This window comes from Pseudorca crassidens, chromosome 1, assembly GCF_039906515.1.
Source record: "Pseudorca crassidens isolate mPseCra1 chromosome 1, mPseCra1.hap1, whole genome shotgun sequence".
In the NCBI taxonomy this organism is placed as follows: domain Eukaryota; kingdom Metazoa; phylum Chordata; class Mammalia; order Artiodactyla; family Delphinidae; genus Pseudorca; species Pseudorca crassidens.
The window spans coordinates 64,172,901-64,194,158 of record NC_090296.1 but is presented as its reverse complement, the minus strand read 5'-3'; the positions used below and the strand labels follow the sequence as shown (position 1 = coordinate 64,194,158).

The 21,258-nt window shown below is 34.5% G+C and overlaps 1 protein-coding gene across 1 annotated transcript in view; it reads right to left on the bottom strand.

The window, feature by feature from the left end:
• Positions 1–21,258, bottom strand: part of BAZ1A (bromodomain adjacent to zinc finger domain 1A) — a 93,212-nt gene that overhangs the window by 26,359 nt on the left and 45,595 nt on the right. Inside the window, exons 6-16 of the mRNA XM_067737706.1 lie at positions 18,163–18,297; positions 17,259–17,355; positions 16,296–16,462; positions 14,279–14,374; positions 13,443–13,581; positions 11,984–12,130; positions 7,681–7,776; positions 7,341–7,565; positions 5,777–5,942; positions 5,431–5,544; positions 2,347–2,471 (exon numbers count right to left, since the gene is read on the bottom strand). Of these exons, the coding sequence (XP_067593807.1) occupies positions 2,347–2,471; positions 5,431–5,544; positions 5,777–5,942; positions 7,341–7,565; positions 7,681–7,776; positions 11,984–12,130; positions 13,443–13,581; positions 14,279–14,374; positions 16,296–16,462; positions 17,259–17,355; positions 18,163–18,297 (1,507 nt within the window). The remainder of the gene's footprint in view (positions 1–2,346; positions 2,472–5,430; positions 5,545–5,776; positions 5,943–7,340; positions 7,566–7,680; positions 7,777–11,983; positions 12,131–13,442; positions 13,582–14,278; positions 14,375–16,295; positions 16,463–17,258; positions 17,356–18,162; positions 18,298–21,258) is intronic.

Genomic DNA, 21,258 nt, shown 5'->3' with positions numbered 1-21,258 from the left:
TAGACTAATATACTATGTTAATAAGAAACTGACACACTTAAATATAAAGGGACACACAAAAATCTTCCATCTCCATACTGGAGAGTATGGGCACAGTCTGTTAGTTATTTTGCACCATACATTCAGTCCTTTGTCTAAGGCAGGAGTCAGCAAACTACTTTTGTAAAGGGCTAGTTAGTAAATATTTTAAGCTGTGTGGGTCATATGGTTTTTGTCACAGCTACTCAACTCTGCCACTGTAGCATGAAAGCAGCCATAGACAATACGTAAATGAATGAGCATGGCTATATTCAATAAAAATTTATTTATGGTCACTGAGTCTGAATTTCATGTAATTTTCACTTCACAAAATATCATTCTTCATAAAATTTTTTCAACTATTTAAAACTGTAAAAACTCTTTTTAGCTCATGGGTAATATTAAAACAGGGGGCAGGGCAGATTTGGTCAATGGGCTATAGTTTACTAACCTTTGCTTTAAGGTAACAGAACCCTTAATTATTAGGCACCTAGCAATCCAAAAGAAGGACAACATTTCTCAGACCCTCTTTCCCTAGTAAACATGGCTACATTAGAAACTACTGGTCAAAGAGGTGGGAGCAGAAGCATTATATGTAACCTCTGGGTTATGCCTCTTTTTCTTCTTTCCCTCTTCCAACTAGATAGAATGGAGACAAGGTGATAAATCATTTTGGAACATGAGGATGGCAGCAAAACCCTAAGGATGACAGTACCAACAAGACAGAAGGAGCCTGGATTCCTCGTGACCTGCCTGGACTTTTATGCTGTGTTGAAGAATTAGACCTCTCTCTTGTTTCAGTCACTGTCATATTGCTTAAATGGTTGGGGGGTGTTTCTTCTTTCTATTTCTTTTGCCTGAAAGAGTTTGTGTAAGATTGGAATTATCTGCTTCTTTAAAATTTGGCAGATTCACCATAAAGTTGCCTAGGACTGATGTTTTCCTTATAGGAAGGCTTTTAATATGAATTCAAAATCTTTAATGGTTTAGGACGATTCACATTTTAAATTTTTTCTTTAATCCATTTTTATAATTTGCACTTTTCTAGGGTTTTGCTCCTTTTTGGCCTCTATTTTCAAATTTACTGCTATAAAATTGTTATGTTATCCGCTTATCTATATTTTTATTTATTTATTTTTTTGCGGTATGTGGGCCTCTCACTGTTGTGGCCTCTCCCATTGCGGAGCACAGGCTCCGGTCGTGCAGGCTCAGCGGCCATGGCTCATGGGCCCAGCCGCTCCGCGGCATGTGGGATCTTCCTGGACCGGGGCACGAACCCGTGTCCCCTGCATCGGCAGGCGGACTCTCAACCACTGCGCCACCAGGGAAGCCCCCCCACTTATCTTTAAATTTCTGCTCCATCTGTAGTTATGTTGCTTCCATTTTTAGTCCTAATTTTTTGTTGTGACCGCCCCCCCAAATCAATTTCAACAAAGGTTTATCCAGTTTGTGTCTTTTTCAAAGAACAAACTTTTGGCTCTACTGCAGTTTTATCTCCTATTAATTTCTACTCATATCTACTGTTTCCTTATATTTGGGGAGATTATTCCAGTTTCTACCTCTAACTTCTTAAATGAATGCCTAGCTCAATTTGCCTTTCTTCTTTCTTAATTTGTATTAAAGCTATATAAATTTTCCTTTAAGTGGAGGGACTGTATCCAACAAGTGTTAATATGCAGTACTAATTGGTTTTAAATATTTTCTAATTTCCATTAGGGTTTCTCCTTTGACCCATTACTTGGAAGTTTGTTTTAAACTCTAATAATATGAGGTTTATTTGCTTTGGATTTCTAAATCAATTGCATTGTAATCAGACAGTACAGCCTCCATGATACAAGAGATTTTCTGTCTACTTATAATAACCATTTAGAAAATAAAGCAAAAAAAAAAAAAAGATACCATCCAAATTAGAGGCACAGAATAAACTTAAGGATCTCCTTTAATAGTTATCAAATGAAGACGGTTAGAGATCCTCAGAAGTAATTTGTACCAAGCTTTCAAAAAAATGTATTTCCTTTGATCCAGCAATTTATGAAATTATTTTAAGGCAGCAGAGATATCCATTCCCATCAATATGACACCAATTACAAGCATTACTGATCTCTTGTACCTCTAGCAACTAAGAGGCATTCAGTGCATGTCGAATGAGTATGTTATAGAATAAAAATTTCTATTTGGTCAATATAAAGTAGTAAATATGAAAACTCAACAAACACACCTTGGAATCTCAAATGGAAGCAATCTAATATATATTTCAGAATAGTGAATTAATAAAATGCCTTATCAATTAAAAACAAGCAAGAATGCCCGTAAGAAATTCTGTATTACCCCTTCTGCTTCTTTTATGTGATCCTGGGTCATCTTCATCCTCAGTAACTGTGTCTTGATCTTGTTCCTTTTGCTCTGTTTCTTTGCCCTCAGTGCTAGTATCAAAATCTTCCCTTTCTTCTTCCCTTAAGGATGAAAACAAAAATTATATTCATTAATGAATATATAATTCCATTCATGAAATATTTATTGCCTGCGTATGAAGTACCAGGCATTATGCTTAGGAAGTAGTGAACGAGATAACACAGAGTTTACAGTCTTGCAGGGAAAACAGATAATTATATAAATCATTGTAAAATTAAAATATGTAATAACTACTAAAAAAGGAGAAGTTCAAAATGCTATGAAAGCATTTCCAGGAGAACCAAATCTAGTCTCAGGGACCAAGAGAGGCTTGCTTAAAGAAGTGACATTTAAACTGCGAGACTATGGAGACTGGGGATGGGTAAGGCGGCAGGTAAGAAGAAATCTTCATTTTTAGCAGAGGGGATAACATGCTAAGGCACTGAGCTCAAGGGAAAAGGAAGGAGCTTATAATTTTGAGAAGGTGTAAACAAAAAAGAAGTAATTGAAGATATGAATGAGAAAAAGCAGGGCTAGGTCATACTGGGCCTTGTAAGGCATCATTCAAAAAGCAATGGGAAAAAAAAAGTAATGGGAAAAAAGTGGACGAATTTAGAAATGGGAAATGACATGATTAGAAGGCACTTTTGCTGCTATGTGGAAAATCATCTGAGAGAGAAAGTAGATGAGGGGAGACCAGTAAAGAGGTCACTGTAATAGTCCAGGTAACTGGCTGGGAGGTGATGGTGGCTCAGAGTATAAAGGAGATAAATAGACAAAGAGTGGAGGAGAGACGCAGACAAACTTCAGATATAATAAGTAGGAAGAATGAACACAATATGTTTAATCCACTATATTGTCCAAATCAAAACTAAAGTTGTATGAAACCTGAGTTAATTCTACCATTTATGTTCTACATTCAAAGACAGTTTTGTAAACTCAAATGTATTCAGGAACCAGAGAGATAATGTAAACGAGTGAGGCTAGATGAGTACAAAAAATATGAAGTGGTGGGATCTGTAACATGCCTATTTTCACTTTTTAATAATTTAAGATATCACAAGGAAAAAAAATTTGTAACTATGTGAGGTGATGAATTTTAATGAAACTATGGTAATCATTTCACAATATATGCATTTGTCAAATCATTGTTTTGTACATCTTAAATGAATACAATACTTTATGTCAATTACATCTCAATATAATTGGAAAAAGTTTACAAAATGTAAAAAAAATTGAGATATAATTCACATACCATAAAAATCACCATTTTAAAGTGTACAATTCAGTGGTTTTTAGTAATATTAACAAGGTTATACAATCATTGCCTCTATCTAATTCCAGAACATTTTCACCATCCCCAAAGAAAAACCACATAGCCATTTTCAGTTCCTCTTCCCCCAATGCCCCTGGTAACCACTCATCTACTTTCTGCTATGGATTTGCCTATTCTGGACTTTTCCTATAAATGCAATCATACAACACATGGCCTTTTGTGACTAGCTTCTTTCACTTAGCATAAGGTGTTCATCCATGTTGTAGCATGTATCAGAATTCCATTCCTTTTATTGCTGAATAACATTCTGCTATATGGATATACCACAGAAGGAATATATCATTTTGTTTATCTATTCATCAATTGATAGACATTTGGGTTGTTACCATTTTTTGGCTATTAAGAATAATGCTGCTATGAACTTTCGTGTATACATTTTTAAGTGAATGTATGTTCTTAATTCTCTTGGATATACACCTAGGAGTGGAACTGCTGGTCACATGGTAACATATGGTTTAAACAGTTTGATGAACTGCCAAACTTGGTCCAAAGCAGCCACACCATTTTACACATCCCTGTGAGCAACGTATGAGAGTTCTAATTCTTTCATATTCTCACCAACATATGTTACTGTCCCTCAGTTGAATTACAGCCATCCTAGTAAGCGTGAAGTAGTATCGCATTGTGGTTTTGATATACGTTTCCCTAATGACTAATGATGTTGAGCATCTTTTTATGAGCTTCATGTTTATCTTCTTTGGAGAAATGTCCATTAAAATCCTTTGCCCATTTTTTAAATTGAGCTGTCTTTTTACTGTCGAGTTGTATGAGTTCCTTATATATTCTGGACGTCAGATACATGATTTGCAAAATTTTTCTCCCATTTTCTGGGCTGCTATTTTTACTTTCTTGATAGTGTTCTTTGAAGCACAAAAGTTTTCAAATTTGGTGAATCTATCTATTTTTTCTTTGGTTGCTTGTACTTTAGGTGTCATATCTATTAACTTTCTTAAGGTATCCAAATAAATTCCTTAAAGTATTACTGATGGCCATATAAAATACAACTGATGCAAGTTTGTGACCTATGATCTTAAGATGTAATAGGTATTTTTACATGAAAGTATAATCAAAAGTCAATACACTAAATTTGGAATACTGAGATTTTTAGAACTTCTTTGGCAGATTTTATTTAAAAATTATTATTTCTGCTAAATTTGAATATGATTTGCCATCTACAGTATGGGAAAAATTCCAACTTGTCTTCACAGCCAATCTTCATCCCTAATATGCTGAAATTAAATGAAATACTTAGGCAGTCACTAAATTATTTAAGATGCTGACATCCTCTCCCTACACCTACCAAAAGCTCCAATCTCATCTCTATTCCTCAAAAGGCTTGAAGGAGCTCTGTAAACACAGTGTACAACTGTGATGATGATGGTGGAGAGGAGAGACCCTACTAGTAATGCTAGAAACTGGTTAACAATAGCCTATTGAAAGTTTTCTGGGAAATTATAATTTATAACATTAATTCTATGAGAAAATGAGTTCTAGATTCCCTGGAAGTGCTTTTTTTTTCTTTTTAAACATAACACATGTATATCTGAGGACTGTCTGTATGTAAATTTCATAGGCTTGCTGACACTATTATATGTTTTCTAAAAATTTTGAAAGCATTTTAGAGTTTAAGGTGCTGATTTTTATTCTTTATGTGATCCAGATAAGCAGTGTAATTCAAACCATACCCAATAGATGTATCTGCAACTGAGTTTCTTTGCTCATCTTCCTTTAGTTTTTCTTGTTTCTCCTTCATTTTTTGTTCTTGCTCCTTAAGTTTTTCTTCTTTCCTTTTACGAATTCTGAAAGTTAAAATAAAATATTATAGTCTATCTGGTACTTTTAACTTTTAGTATCTTGCCTTTAATCATAAAATTATAGAAAACGCTCCAAATGTTATCACAAAACCATAAAGTAGTTAATCTATTCATAACCTCTCAGTGTGAGCCAGTGCCACACCGCAGCCCAACATGGTTTCAGATGCAAAGAAATAAACAACTTTCATTAGCACAACTGACTATAATTATTTCTTACCTAGCAGCTGCTTCTTCCCTCTCTTTTCGATGTTGTTCTGCTTTCAACTCCCGAAACTCCTGCTTTGCCTGTCGTAATATGTCAACATAATCTTCAATGAAATCCCTAGTAGAAACTAGGGTCAGTAGTTTCCCACAGAGAGCATGAAGTATCTTCATTTTTTCTCCTGTCAAAAATTGGTAAATAACTTCTGGATTATCAATGACAAGAAAAATTTTAATTTGTGGCTCAATGTGAAAATGTTTAATAAAGACCAGGGAAAAGTTTCTTAGGATCAAACATGCCAGTGGCATGTATGGAAAAAAAGCAAATTTGAATCCAATTAACAGTTATGTGATAGACAAGGCATTTCAAATACTAATGACTACCTTATATACTAATTAAACAGACATGAAAAATTTTCTAATTGCAAAGAATTAATTTTGAAGTTTTAATTTTCAGGCTCATGTATGAAGTTCAAATCAAAACTAAGTTATAACCACATGAATTAAAAAAAAAGGCAATACGCAAATTGCTACTCTGAAAAGACTGCACAAAACACTACTATAAATTATAAAAATTATATGAATGTTAGATCAACTATATCTCAATAAAAAATTTTTTTTAACTATATGAATCTTACGAATTAGGTATTCTTATTATATGTTTTCTTAATTAAGCATATTCAATTCTATATATTCGTACATTGTAATTTTTTATTTAGAAAAGGAAGGGAAAAATAACTTCATCTTATTTTTACATATTGTGCCTCATATGTAAAACTGAGGCACAAACACTCAAGTGAATATTAGAATTTTGCAGCTACAGCTTAAATTTCTGATATACTATAAGTAAAAGTGAAAGCTAGCTACTTCTCACTTATCCTTCTAAACTTAGTAGATGTAGTAAACTAACGACAATTTGTTTGGTTTTTTTTTTGGCCTCACCACGCAGCACGTGGGATCCTAGTCCCCAACCAGGGATTGAACCCACGCCCCCCACAGTGGAAGCGCAGAGCCCTAACCACTGGACTGCCAGGGAAGTCCCCATAAATTTTTAAAGTAATAGAAAATCCAAATAGAAAAAGCAACAGTAGTTAATTTACATCACTGTATTCCAACAATTTTTTTTAAAGACTGCTTTCTCTCTTTTTTTAAAAAAATTAATTTATCTATTTATTTTTGGCTGTGTTGGGTCTTTGTTGCTGTGCGCGGGCTTTCTCTAGTTGCGGCGAGCGGAAGCTACTCTTCATTGCGGTGCGTGGGCTTCTCATTGGGGTGGCTTCTCTTGTTGTGGAGCACGGGCTCTAAGTGTGCAGGCTTCAGTAGTTGTGACAGCAGTTGTGGCACACGGGCTTAGTTGCTCCGCAGCATGTGGGATCTTCCCGGATCAGGGCTCGAACCCGTGTCCCCTGCATTAGCAGGTGGATTCTTAACCACTGCGTCACCAGGGAAATTCCTCTCCTTCTCTTTTAAAACTGAATATCACCTAAAATTTTCTCATCAGCTACCAAGTTTTCTGGGCGTAAGAGGATAAGAGGGTAGGAAGTAGGCAGGTTATACAAATTCTAACTTGCAAAGTTTACCTGGTGTCAAATCATACACTGAAGTGCTTGACAGTTTCTTCACTAGACTGGGGTTGCTCAAACGAAGCTCCATACAGGCATCATCTGTAGCATCAAATCCTCCTCGTTTTTGATACCTGTACTTCGCATTTGCTGATGTTACATCAGCACCTGAAGCTAAGATGTGTAGTCTGAGGATTTCAGAAAGTGTGCAGCTATCAAGATCCAAGCTTTTCAAACTGCAGCCTATAGTTGTTAAAAATGATATAGTCATTTAGAATATAAACAATAAGTCCTCAGCAATGTAAAATATACCTTTATAAAAATAAAAAAGCAAACAAAAAATAAAACCTACACATACCCTGGTGCAACTGCGGCCATGCAGCTGCCAAAGATGCAACTGCAGACAGTGCAGATTTTGTGGGGTCTGCATCTTCATCCAAAGCCTCCGTTAAATCTTTAAGGAAATAAATACTTTATTCTAGTGCAAATCAAAGCTTGAATGTTTGGGAATAATGCCCTTTTAAAATGATGAAAGAAACAGCAAACAGCTTAACATTCAGGAACCTCAAAAGAACCAACGCTAGGTACAACAAGCATCCTTTACATTCTGCCTAGTATCCAACTAAAACTATAAATCCTAAGACATGCACTACACACTAATTTTTCCCTTACTTAACAGAGAGAAGACAATTTCTAAGTTACCAACAAGGTGCACATACACATTCCAAAAAAAAAAAAAAAAGGTAAAATACACTTTAGAATGAAAAACAAATCTCCTTGCTCAACATAACTTTAGAAAAGTCTACTTTGAAAATCAGAATCCATTGAAGATACCCAAATCTTTTCTAAATATTTTAAGATTGAATCATAACAAAGTATAAGTTGTAATCATCACAAAAACAGCACAGAAAAAGAGCTAAAAGAACTTAAAGACAGTACTGCTGTCACTTAACCAGAGATTTATCCTCTTCATTTAAATTGCTTGTTTTTATTTTGAAAAATCACCGATCCATGAAACAATAGGAAGATATCCCTGTATTTTCTAAGTAAATTCCTTTAGATTTGAAAACAGTGCTTAGCCTACAAATAGGACTAAAGAGCAAATCTACTGGCACAAATGTGTTTAAACCATTAGAATATATAATTATTCCTTACATACATAATAAAATTAAAATGTCACCTATGAAAAAACTTTAAGCTGATAAAAAGCCCTTCTCTTATACCAAAGTACAGCAGACACAGCTTCAGACTAAGAGTCAGATAATGTATATTCTAGTCTTAACTCTGCCAATCCCTAGTTCCTAGTTATGTAGGCTTTAGACCAGTCACTTATTTGGCTTCATTTTTCTTACAGGGGTAAGTCTAGATCAGCAGTTTCCAAATTCTTCAAGTATTTCTTGGAAGTACAATATAAAAGAGATAAAAGATGCCCTTGTTAAAGTAGGGAATAGAGATGACAATCCTGCCCATTCATTTTTCCAACTCTGTTGCAGTAGCACAGAGGAATCCCTGTACAATTTGTAGAGCTCCATGGATTAGAGTTGGAAAATCACTGGGCTAACCTGGTTCTGTGGTTCCTTAACTTTCTACTATATGATTCCCTCCCCAAAGTTCACAAGCTAAAAAAATGGACCTTAGAGAACAGAAGTGCTGTCCTTTACTAAAGGAAAAAGGCAGCTCTGGGATTATGTTTGATTACAGTCATTGACAATTTCATGGCATTTAAAGCATAAACACTACCACACAGGAGAAGTTATCTGACTAAATACTACATATATGTGCATAAGTTATTCCTACCAGGCCATGAATCTAGTCAAAATGACAGACATTATATTCTTCCTCACTAGGGAAATACCAGACCTAAAACTTTTTCAATTTTCATTTTACATATAAAGCCAAACAAATTTAAAATTAATACAGGCAGTCTAAAATTAACAACAGTCCTAGTTACAGAGCTGTATAAGTGTACTGGTTCTCTTCCTTTGCAGCAATTCAACCTATTTTATCTATAGTAAGTTATAATTTTCCTAGGACAAAGGCCTTAGGAAATGGACAACCAACAGAATGACAGCTTACTTTTAGTTGTGTTTAACACGTTAAAATATGTATTCTTTAACTCAGTTATCTACCAAATTGCACTCTCAAGAAACTGTAAATATCATTCTAGGATTTGCCGAGACAGTCACTCAGGTACATCATACCAAGAGAATATAGCTGAACTGTATATGGCTTGACTATGTGAAAGATATATTTATCACCATCATAATCTAGAATTAGGTACACACAATTTCAACACTAAAGAATAACATCTCAGCAAATACACAAAACTATTCTATATAAGGAGAATGCTCTTTTTCCTGTACTTTGAAAGGCATTTAAGTTCATGATGTAAGACTAACAAGAGGAATTGATATTTTTAATAGAAGAGTTAAAAAATTGGTCAAAATCTCCAAGATTTGATATAAAAACAGGGAGACCAAAGACCAAAGAAATTAGATGTTCTTGAAGACAGATAATTACTTCTTTGCCATATAATAAGGTAATATAACAGTCATTATGAGGCTCTAGGCCAGAGTGCCTGAGTTTTTATCCTGTCACTTTCTTATTAGCCAAATGTCTTTGGGCAAGTTAATTAAACTCCTTAAGACTAAGTTTCTTTATATGTAAAAGGAAGAAAATAATTACATCTTCCTCACAAGGGTGGTATGAGGATTAAATGAAACAACGCATATATATATATACAGTGTCTTACTAGCTTTGTGGTCACTTACTATCTTTGTGATCTTCAGTAAATAACCGCACCGAACCTCAGTTTTTTCATCACTAAGATAAATTCATGCTTTTACCTTCTGCCCAATTTCTAAAAATAGCAAGAAACACCTTACATAATAAGACCAGCTAAAGAGGAAGTAAAAGAATATTCAATCCCATTTGATTATTCAGTTGCTTTCAGGAAGACTATGGAAGAGCTTTTTTGTTACTGAGATGGGAGAACATATGAAAAATACCCGGGGGGAACAGCCTAGGGCCCTTAATGAAACTGAAATAACCATTTAAAATGTGGCCAATAATAATATGCAAGTGGGAGAAGGGTGAAATTCCTGGAGTATTTTTTTCTCCCTCCCTAACATTTAAATAGTTTCAAAAGGAGCATTAAAACCTTTATTTAATGGTCAATACTTATTCAGAGGTAGACTTTATAGACAGTTCTGCATAGGAGTAGAGCTATAAAAATTGCAGATCAAACAAATCATGAATAGAAAATATAATGGCAATACAAACGTCAACAGTTACATATGTGTTTCCTTTACATTAGCTGATTTTCCAATACAATTTCCTTTTGACTCCACTGTTTGTCATCAGGATTTCCAAAACTACAAAATTCACCTGCTTCAAATCCTGAATTAAAAAAAGCTTTATGTCTTGTATTAAGGTCAGAATTTGGTCAGTAACACTGTGATGTTATTGGTCATTAAGAAAACCTAAAGGCTAAAAGAACGAATATACGTTACATTGTCTCTCATAGATAATCCATCTTTAGTGCTCATACTTGTCATTAGAAAATCTTTAGATGTTTTATAAATGGATTTACCCTTCTGTCTTCCCTTTAGTAGAGTTTCATTTAATTGACTAAATCATCTGAGATGACAATGAGGACCACATTGCTAAAATGGCCTTGATAAGGGACCTATGGTGATTAGCACTCAAGCTAGAGAATATATTTTGCTTGAACTCAGCCTGTAAAATCAAAAGGCAGCTGATGTTGGCTACATACTCATAATTATCCTATTGCTTCATCGACCAGGCATAAAGGAAATTAGCTCAAATTATCTATGGGCAACCATGCTATTTGAATGGAGGAATGCCCCATTTTTTTTCTACCAAGATTCTGCTATCAAGATGTCTCTAAATAGTTATCTCTTATTGTAAATTTTTATGGAATACACTAAAGTATTGTTTAATAGTCCCATCTCATATGTGGCAAAATTCACAGAGAGCATTATTCAGGAAGTCAAATCAACCTTTTAATATAAATGTTTAACAATTCCCCTGATTGAGGTAAATCCTAAATAAAACAGTGAACATACTCTACTCTGTATTAAAAATAAAAAAGTTTCCCTACATTAATATGTACCACACGCTGACTCTAGATACTTAACTGTATAGAATTTAAAGAGCAAAATTTCTAGTTCAAACCAATTAGTGAAATTTAAAAACTAAATTTTATTTAACTCTGGTCTAAAAATTGTCAGATAGGAAATGAAATCAGTGGTAATATTTTCAATTTAAAGTATTAATAACAACAACTGAAGTAATTCCTTAGGTGGGGAAAAAAAATTAGTGCTATTTAGTAGAATTTCTTGGAATTACAGATACTAGTCAATGAAATCTGTAATGCTCCTAAATAGCAGGAGAAATCTAAAGGAGTAAAAAGCAAGATAGATTGGTGGGGTGGGGGCTGCAGCATTTTTAAGGCCATCAGAAACAGAATACATTAAAACAAAGGTGTTCTAAGACAACTGATGATGTGTTGCTAGTATATGACTCAAAAATCAAGTAATTTTATAACTGTAAAAGCCAAGTAAAGTTAAAAATTAACTAATCAAAAATTAGTTTCACTACAAAGCTACTATCAGCAAGCAATAACACTGGATTCTGACCTTTGGTGTCAGCATCAGTTATTTGCTCTTTGGCTACTTCCTCTTCTTCTTCAGCTATGGCCTGGAAGATGGCAGTCAGGAAGAAAAAAAGCAATTCACATAGTGGGCCTTCACTGTCATTTCCTACAAGAGCTTCCTCTAACACTTCTGCGAATAAAATGTTTAAAATGAATTTAAAGTTCTGGTCATGTACTGAAAAAACAACTCCATTGGAATAATAAACATTTTAATCAACAATAGCCTGTGTAACTATTTTCTTAACTGCCCATTTATCAAAGTAGAGCCAAGTATTATTCAAGCCAAAATCAAAAATAATTTATGATTACAATAAAATACAATAAAATCATAAGCCAAAATCACTGCATTCAAAGAAAGCCAAATTAGTCTCAGTAGATCGATACAGTATTTCATCTAATTTAAATTTGAGATGCAAATTAAGGCATATATTAAAAATTATAATTTTACTCTAACTTGAATAACAATGCCAAAGATTTGTTATTGTTGTCCCACTGTTCTGAAGAGCTATGTGGGACATTACTGTTTACCAAATAGTGCACATAAGAGGTAATCATCAGCATTAGGTGTAATCCTAAAATTGTGTTCAAGTCATAAATGTTTCTCATCTAATTCATCTAACCTAAACTTCTTACCTAAACCAGCGTTGTTTAGACCTTCTTGATCTGTAAGGCACAATGATTCATGCTTCACCTAGCTCATAAAGAAAAACTGAGGGAATGTGAAAGCCCTCCTGAAGAATTTACTCTTATTAAAGTAAGAGTGGCATTATAATTCTGTCTTTGAGAATCTTTATTTGGATCTTAAGAAAATTATTTTGCTATTGGTCAGCTAAAAATCTAAAATGGGATCCAAAGCCCTTCTCATACTAATTTAGCTCTTATAAATGATGTAAATAAAAAGTAATAGTATGTAAGTGCAGAGGCAAAATAGAATCATAAATTAAAGTTAGGCAATAACTTGTCTCCAAATACGGCTGTCAATTTCTCCCCTCCCTGCACTTACATACCATGCCACCCTCAAGAAGTAGAGTCTATTCCTTTGCCTCCTTGAATCCCAGTAGGCCTAACTAATGGAATATGGCAGAAGTAAGGCTTGCTAGTTCCAGGCCTGGCCTTTAAGAAAACTGGCAGTTTCTGCTTCCAGACTCTTGGAGCACTCAGCTGCCACATAAGAAGAGCAGGCTACTCTGATGGAGTGGGACGCCATGTGGAGGAGCACCGAGGCATCAGGCACGTGTGTGAGGAAGCCATCATGAACATCTAGCCAGATGAGCCTTCAGATGACTTCAGTCCCAGCCACTGTCTGACTGTAATCACATGAAGGACCCCAAGAAAGGACTGGAGAGCTGGGTCCAGTGACTCCACAGAACTTTGAGAGAGAATAACTTGTTCCTTTAAGGCACTAATTTTAGCGTGAACTACAACACAGCAATAGCACTTGCCTAGGGTAACTCCCTCAGGAAACTCATCTTGAAGATCAAAAAGCTCCCCAAATGCATTAAGGAACTCCAAAACCATCAGAGCATCACCAAAGATTTCAGGAGGTAGTCTAGTTTTCACTGGAGTTGGTTCTGGAAGTTCCTGCAAGATTAAACAATTTATATAACTATTTGAACCAAGTACAGGAAATTGTAAAAGATAGGTATGATATACTCTTTACCTAAAAGAATAATTTCATGTAAAGAATTATTTCATGTGGTTCTCAACACTGAATGTTTATCATAATCCCCTTTGGAACTTTAAAAATTATAGATGCTGTGGCTTTATTCCAACTTTACTAAATCACAGTCTCTAGGGACTTTTTCCTTCATCAAACTAAGAACATATCTTTAGGCTGAACTATACTTCTGACTACCTTTCCTAGTTAAGAAGGACTCCTAACCTCGATTCTGAGGTCAAGGCATTAGCCATGTCAATATGATCTTCAATGCAGTATTTTCCTTAGGATATGAAACAGAATTAATCCATCATCTATTGACTTAGAAATGGTTCCTTATAAACCGAGATGAACGAGTTTGGTTTGGATACTTTGGTTATTTCTGGAGATGAGCAGAATCTTTGTCTAGCAATCAAACTAAATGTACGCCTGGCCCCGGTGGTTACTGGACTACCAAGGATAGCACAGATGACCAACTATTTCCACAGAATAAGAATCATTATCAAATCTTGTTATAAAATACTAACAATGTTACTTTGGAACTCTAAATATAAGCATTTGCTTAACTGGCTATTTCCTCTGTTACACAGGTGTGTGAAACATCACAGAACATGCTCATACCTTAAGATCATCACATTCCATATCTTCTCTAGGTTTACTCCACTGTTTTAAGTATTCCATATACTTTTTCTTTTCCTCACGCAATTTCTCTCTTTCCTAAAACAAAAGGTTAATAAAAATTCTTATAAGAAATTTATAAGGCAGCATCAGCATCACCTCAGAACTAGTAAGAAATACAATTACATGAGCCCTACCTAGACCTATTGAACCATGAACTCTGGGTTTGGGACCCAGCAACTGATGTTTTAATAAGCACTTCTGGTGATTCTAATGCACATTAAAGTGTTAAAACCACTGATGAAAACAATGCCTGCTTGACAGAACTGCTACAAAGATGAAAAATGTTCAACACATAGCAGCTCCTGGATAAATATTAATTCAATCCAACTCTGTCTATAGCAGCTCTCCCTCTACTTTAAATCAATTAGATCTTAACTAAAGAGGTAAGAAGTTATTAGAGTACCTAAAATAAAACCTCCCCTTATATTTGTACATTTGTTTGCAAGATTCATTTAAACCTGACTAACTGCCTAGAGACACACAGAGGGGACAGTATACAATTGGTGAACTTTTCGCTCACTCGGTCTTTTGAAACCCTTACTTCTTGTTTCTGGTATTTGAAACTGCAAGATAAATACTGACCCTAAAAAGTCTCTAATAAAGCAAAATGTAAACAAAATATTTTATTATAATTATTTCCAATAAATATATGTTAATGTATGTAATAATATATATGTTTAATATACGTTAATATTCTTCCTTTGAAATTTAGTAACACTGAAAATAAACAGATATACACTTATCAAATTTACCATGAAACAACTAGATAGTTACAGAACTTATTAACTGTGCTTCGAGCGGTCTGCTGAAATAAGCTCCCCTTCCCCGCAAATAATTCTTGCAGGATGTAATGAGATGGGTATTTTCATTCACTGTTGCTAAGTGAATATACATAAGTACCTCTGGCAAACAAATACTTATGTCCACCATGTACAGAAAGTTTTAAAAATGTTCTTACCCTTGACCTATTATTTCAGTTCTACAAATTTATCCAGAGACACAATCCAAAAAGAGGAAAGACTTTTGTTCATAAATTTGAACAAAGTATCATTATTTATGAGCAAAAATTTTTAAACGTTTACCTATATCTATTTGATTAACGATTACATGCAGTCACTAAAAATTCCACCTCACTTATTTAGTTTATTTAATACCATGATGGAATGTTTATAATGTTAAACAAAAAATATATATACAAAATTATAAATACTGCATCTTATTCTTCAAGGCCCAGAATAAAGACTAGAAATAAATTAAAGTATTAATGCTATCTCTAAATGTTACCATTTACATTACAAGGGTTTTTTTTTCTTGTTTTCTACATTTTTCTGGAGTAAACATGTATCAGACACTCCCTACTCCCACCTAAGGGGCTATAATAATTCAAGAAACACATGCAATTTAAATGAGCACAATGTGTAACACCTAGGCTACTTGTGAATATCCCAGAAAACCAATGACAATGACTGACTTTAGAAGAAACTAGCTATAGAATTCTCTAAGGAATATCTACCGCTGAATAGTATAATCAAAGATTTGCTGAAATACCTATTATCACAGATACCTTATTCTTTAAGGAGAATAGGAACACTGCACTAATTCTTATTAATCATGCATTTTACTCTACTTTTCTAACGATGTATTTTACTTTTGAAAGTTTTACATATATTGTCTTCCCTAAATATGGAAGTCTAAATAATGAAGAAAATCAACTTTAGAATTGTACTTTAGAAGAGGCTTTGAGGTGTAAAGGCATGCATATATGTTGAACCTTAAATCATTCATTAAATCTTCCAAAGCAAAAGGGAGATAAACCAGTACTGTTTATCAGTGCTCTATGTACAACTATAAATGTAAATGAAAGTGATAAAAGCATTTGAAAAATTAACCATGAATTTAAATATATAAAATACTATTAACTATCTGTGGAGGGCGTAACTAATATACTTGAGTGTACCTTTTCTCTTTCTATTTTAAGCCTCTCTTTTTCTTCTTTCTTCTTCAGTCTCTCTTCTTCAACAATTTTCTTCAATTCTTCCTTCTTTTTCTCTTTATCTTCCTTTTCTTTTTTCTTTGCCTCTAGGGCATCTGCTTTTTCTCTTTTTAATTTAGCCTTTTCAAAAGCTGTGGAGAAGGTCAAACTTAGAAAGGTACACAGACAGAAAATAACACATTTTTTTAATGTAACAAAAGAATCCCTGAAATATCTTAAGGTTAAATGAGATCAAGAGAGACTCCCAGGGGTTGTAAATTCCTGGAGGGAGTCAGCAAGTGATTAAAATGGGAAGAGCAAGTTGGCTGTGTTTAAGACAAACTACTGCGGTGGGACAAACACATATACCTGCCTTTGAAAGCCCTGCTATTCAAAGTGTGGTCCTAAGACCAGCAGCAAGGTATCACCTTGTTGCAAATGCAGCATCTCTTCTCGCACCCAGGTCTACTAATTTAGAATCTTCATTTTAGTAAGATTTGTAAGCGATTCCTGTGTACAGTCACATTTGGGAAGCAGCATTTTATAAGGCTGTAGGAATCAAACAAAAATGGCCCAAAACAGTTTGAAAGCCCTAGAAACTGCCAACTTGTGCTTAATCTAGCATTAGGTCAGTTCAACAGGGGATATGTTATCCCTTGAAATACTGTTTTAAGAGATAAACAGAGGTCCCATTTAGTAAAGAAATTAATTATAATCTGAGGGAAAAAACTATGCTTAAGAAAAACAAAAACAGAAATATGCCATTTTAGAAACACCCCCTGCTTGGGCACAGAGAAATATTCTTTCCTATAACTAACAGTTTTTGGAGAGAAAAAAGGTGTTAAGAAGGCAGACAATAAATGAAGGTGAAGGAATTGGAGAACTAACATTTATTAAGCCTGCTTTGTTTGCCAAGATCTTTGGTATATCCTTTACATTAAAACTCACCCAGTGACTTCATTTCTTGTTTCAAAAGTTTGTCTCTTTCTTTAGTAGCTCTGTTCCTATAACCTGCAACAGTCTGTTTATTAGCAATGCTGTCCTCCTAAAAACAAAAACAAACCAAAAACAAAAACCCAGAAAACTAAAGTTGTAGAACCACTGAAGTTGTAAACTTATGGTCTGTTTTGTTCTTACAGTAAAAATAAAAAACAAAAAATTCAATTATACTTTATACTAAGGTTTTATTTAAAGTATAACTGAACACTTATTAACTCTAATCATAATAACATATAGAATATGAGTTAATCCTATAGTTCTACAAATTACTACAAAAACCTCCCAGGAAAAACAACGAGTAATATATAAGAGGAGCCTTAAAAATATGCATTAGAAAAACAAACAAACAAAAATCTTCCAGGGTACTTTATAAACTAGATGGCGCAGACGTCAAATAAGAAAGAGACAGAGAAAAGACATGTCAGAGACATTTCTGTAGCCAATATTTAACATGTCAAAAGTTTATTTTTACTTTATTTCTTGGGAAATTAAGGTCTCTAGCCTGCTTAATTGTGATATCATTATCTCGTATCTTCTAAATGATCTTTACATTTCAAGTCCATAATTTATTCCCTGTATTTCATTCTGCTTTACATTTTAGTGATTGCTTATAGGCTTGCTTCCACTTCAGTATAAAATCCCTGTGGCATGAGAATCATGTCTAATTCACCCTTGAAACTTCTACAAGCCGCATTGCTAAGCAGTTATTAACATACAGTACACACCTTTTCTGTGTGTGAAGGAATGTGTTCCTTCTTACAGGCTACAGAGGGGAAGGGAGTCAAATCCTACTCTTAATTGTGGTTAGTTTTATTAAGAACTACAATGTAGTTTTTATCTATTCTCTACTTACCTGACTAACAGATACTCGTTTGGGAGGTCTCCCTCTTCTTCTGTTAGCCAGACTGAAGATAAATGTGGGTGGATCATCAGGGAAAAAATAAGAAAAATCTTGTTCTGCTATTTTATACGTTGAAAGAGATGATGCCTTCATTAAAAAAAAGACACAGGGTACAATAATAACACATTAGTAAACCATATATAGATAAGCTCTAACATATCATATGATTACTGTTAAAGACCAGGTCAAAACCATTAGAATTTTATGTATATTATGCAGTAACATATATTTTATTTCTTGATCCTTTAAAAAACTATATAATTAATCAGATTTACCATAAATAAAACAATTCAAAGGATTGCTTCACCATAAAGTACTCAATGCTTCAAGTTTCCTGAATTCTAAAACTATCTCAAAATTACATTTATACAATAATCTTTTTTGTTTGCTTTTGACTAATTTTGTATGAGATTTCCTATGTAAATAAAAAATCCATATATTTAATATTAAAAAATCCACTGTATTAAACCAATATATTTTTAGCCATTTATAACTGCTGAATAGATTTTCCCCCCAGTTTGGAGTGATAACTTACTTTATGTATCAAATTTTAAAGTTGGTCTGGATAAAAGCAGAAATATTGATCAATTCCTATAAAGTTTCAACTCAAAATTTATGTTTGGAGAAGTCAACCTCATCTTTACCATGAGTGGTGTGGTTCTAGGATAATTTGCTAAAATCCAGAGTTTCTCTCCTTCTACTTCGTATTTGGAACTTGTTCACCTTTCATCCATGTCCAACTCTAAACTTCTTCTTTTTTAAATATATTTATTTATTTAATTGGCTGCATCAGGTCTTAGGTGTGGCACGCGGGATCTTCGGTGTGGCATGCAGGATCTTTAGTTGCGGTGCACAGGCTCCAGAGCGCGGGCTCCCTAGTTGTGGCGTGTGGGCTCTAGAGTGCGTAGGCTTAGTTGCCCCGTGGCATGTGGGATCTTAGTTCCCCAACCAGGGATCGAACCTGTGTCCCCTGCATTGGAAGGCGGATTCTTTTTTAAAATAAATAAATAAATAAATAAATTTATTTATTTATTTATTGCTGCATTGGGTCTTCGTTGCTGCACGTGGGCTTTCTCTAGTTGTGGCAAGTGGGGGCTACTCTTCATTGCGGTGCGTGGGCTTCTCATTGCGGTTGCCTCTCTTGCTGCAGAGCACGGGCTCTAGGCGCGTGGGCTTCAGTAGTTGTGGTGCACAGGCTTAGTTGCTCTGTGGCATGTAGGATCTTCCCGGACGAGGGCTCAAACCCATGTTCCCTGAATTGGCAGGCGGATTCTTAACCACTGCACCACCAGGGAAGTGGAAGATGGATTCTTAACCACTGAACAACCAGGGAAGTCCCTAAACTTCTTATTTTTGATTAAGCAATTCTGAAGATTACTTCTGGTCTAACGGCCGAGATCATCACTCTTTCTTTCTCTCCAAAAAAAAAAAATGCCATTTACAGAAATACAGAAAATGTGATGATACAAAATTTTAAGTTATTAACAAAATAGGAATGCTTCTACTTGGAATTCAATTTTCTATATAATATTTTTGCTTTTGGTAGAACATAGCTGTTAACACCTAAAAGTCAATCAGTTCTGGCCATCAGAGTAAATCTAGAGTCCATTAAGATTTTACATTAAAATAAATTCCATTAAGATGGCTGTCTACTATCCCACTTAAATAACCTATGAATGTAGAGAACTGCCCTTTAAGTATGAATGGGTGGTTTCTTCTCAAATACATACCCAAAAAAGGTCAAAATAGGTTTTAATATATTAATTGCCAAGGTGTCCTCATTCACACACACAACACACACAATAAACAAAAATACCACATCTTTGTGTTCTTGCAGGTACTCGTAACAGCAGTCTACACTCACACACAGGTTATCAAACTTTGTTGTTGTTATTTACTTATTTATTTGGCTGCGTCGGGTCTTAGTTGTGGCATGCAGAATCTTTCATTGTGGTGCACAGGCTCTCTAGTTGTGGTTCGCGGACTCCAGAGCACACAAGCTCAGTAGTTGTGGCACACGGGCTTAAGTTGCCCCACGGCATGTGGGATCTTAGTTCCCCGACCAGGGATAGCACCCGCGTCCCCTGCATTGGAAGATGGATTCTTTACCACTGGACCACGAGGGAAGTCCCCAAACTTTGTTGTTTTGAGGGGGTGTGTGCGTGTGTGCAAGTATACTAGAATATCCACTAACCATCTTTCATTACACTCTAAGAGAAAAATGCTTACTGTCAACTTAACTTTCAATATTTATTAAGTAAAGTTGAATTTCTTTTCATGTTTACTGACTTTGTTTTCCTTGGTGAATAACTGCTGATGTCCTTCAACATTTTTTCCCTAATTAGGTTGTTTTTGTTCACTGATGTGTAAGAGATCTTAGAAAGTTAGGCTGGCTATTGATGATACACATATGCAACTACTCACATATTCACTGACTGCCTATCAAGTGTCAGGCACTGTTCTAGCCACTTATCACAAGTATCTAAATCAACTTTTTGCAAGCATCATTCTACATGGCTACCTGTTCAATACTATATAGACAGAATGCTTAAATTATGTTCTCTTATCAAAGACAAATATTTTAAAAATTATTTATTTCAGATGATTCTATCTTATGTGTTTTCAAGTTTTAATACTTCATCCACTGTGAAGTTTGATCATGTCTGTCTATTTTTCTAATGGGGTGCTTATGTTTTATAATTGATTTGAGCTCTTCACTGTATTCACTGAAAGTATTTTTCCTCCAGCACTTGCCCTTGAAATATATTCATGACATTTTTAAACCTACATAAGTTTATAGTGTCAAATCAATCTCATCTTTGGTACTTCTTTTCTACTGCTCCTTCTAAGTACTTCAGCATAAATGACATTAAGAGTTATCTCATGTCCTGTTTTTTTTTTGGAGTTAGACCCAACTTTATTTTTTCAAATAGTTAACCAAGGGTCCCAGTTCTATTTATTAAATAATCTATCTTGGTCTCTAGATTTGAAATGCTACTTTTCACATAGAGTAAATTCATCTATTCTTTTAATTCATATCTTTTCTTT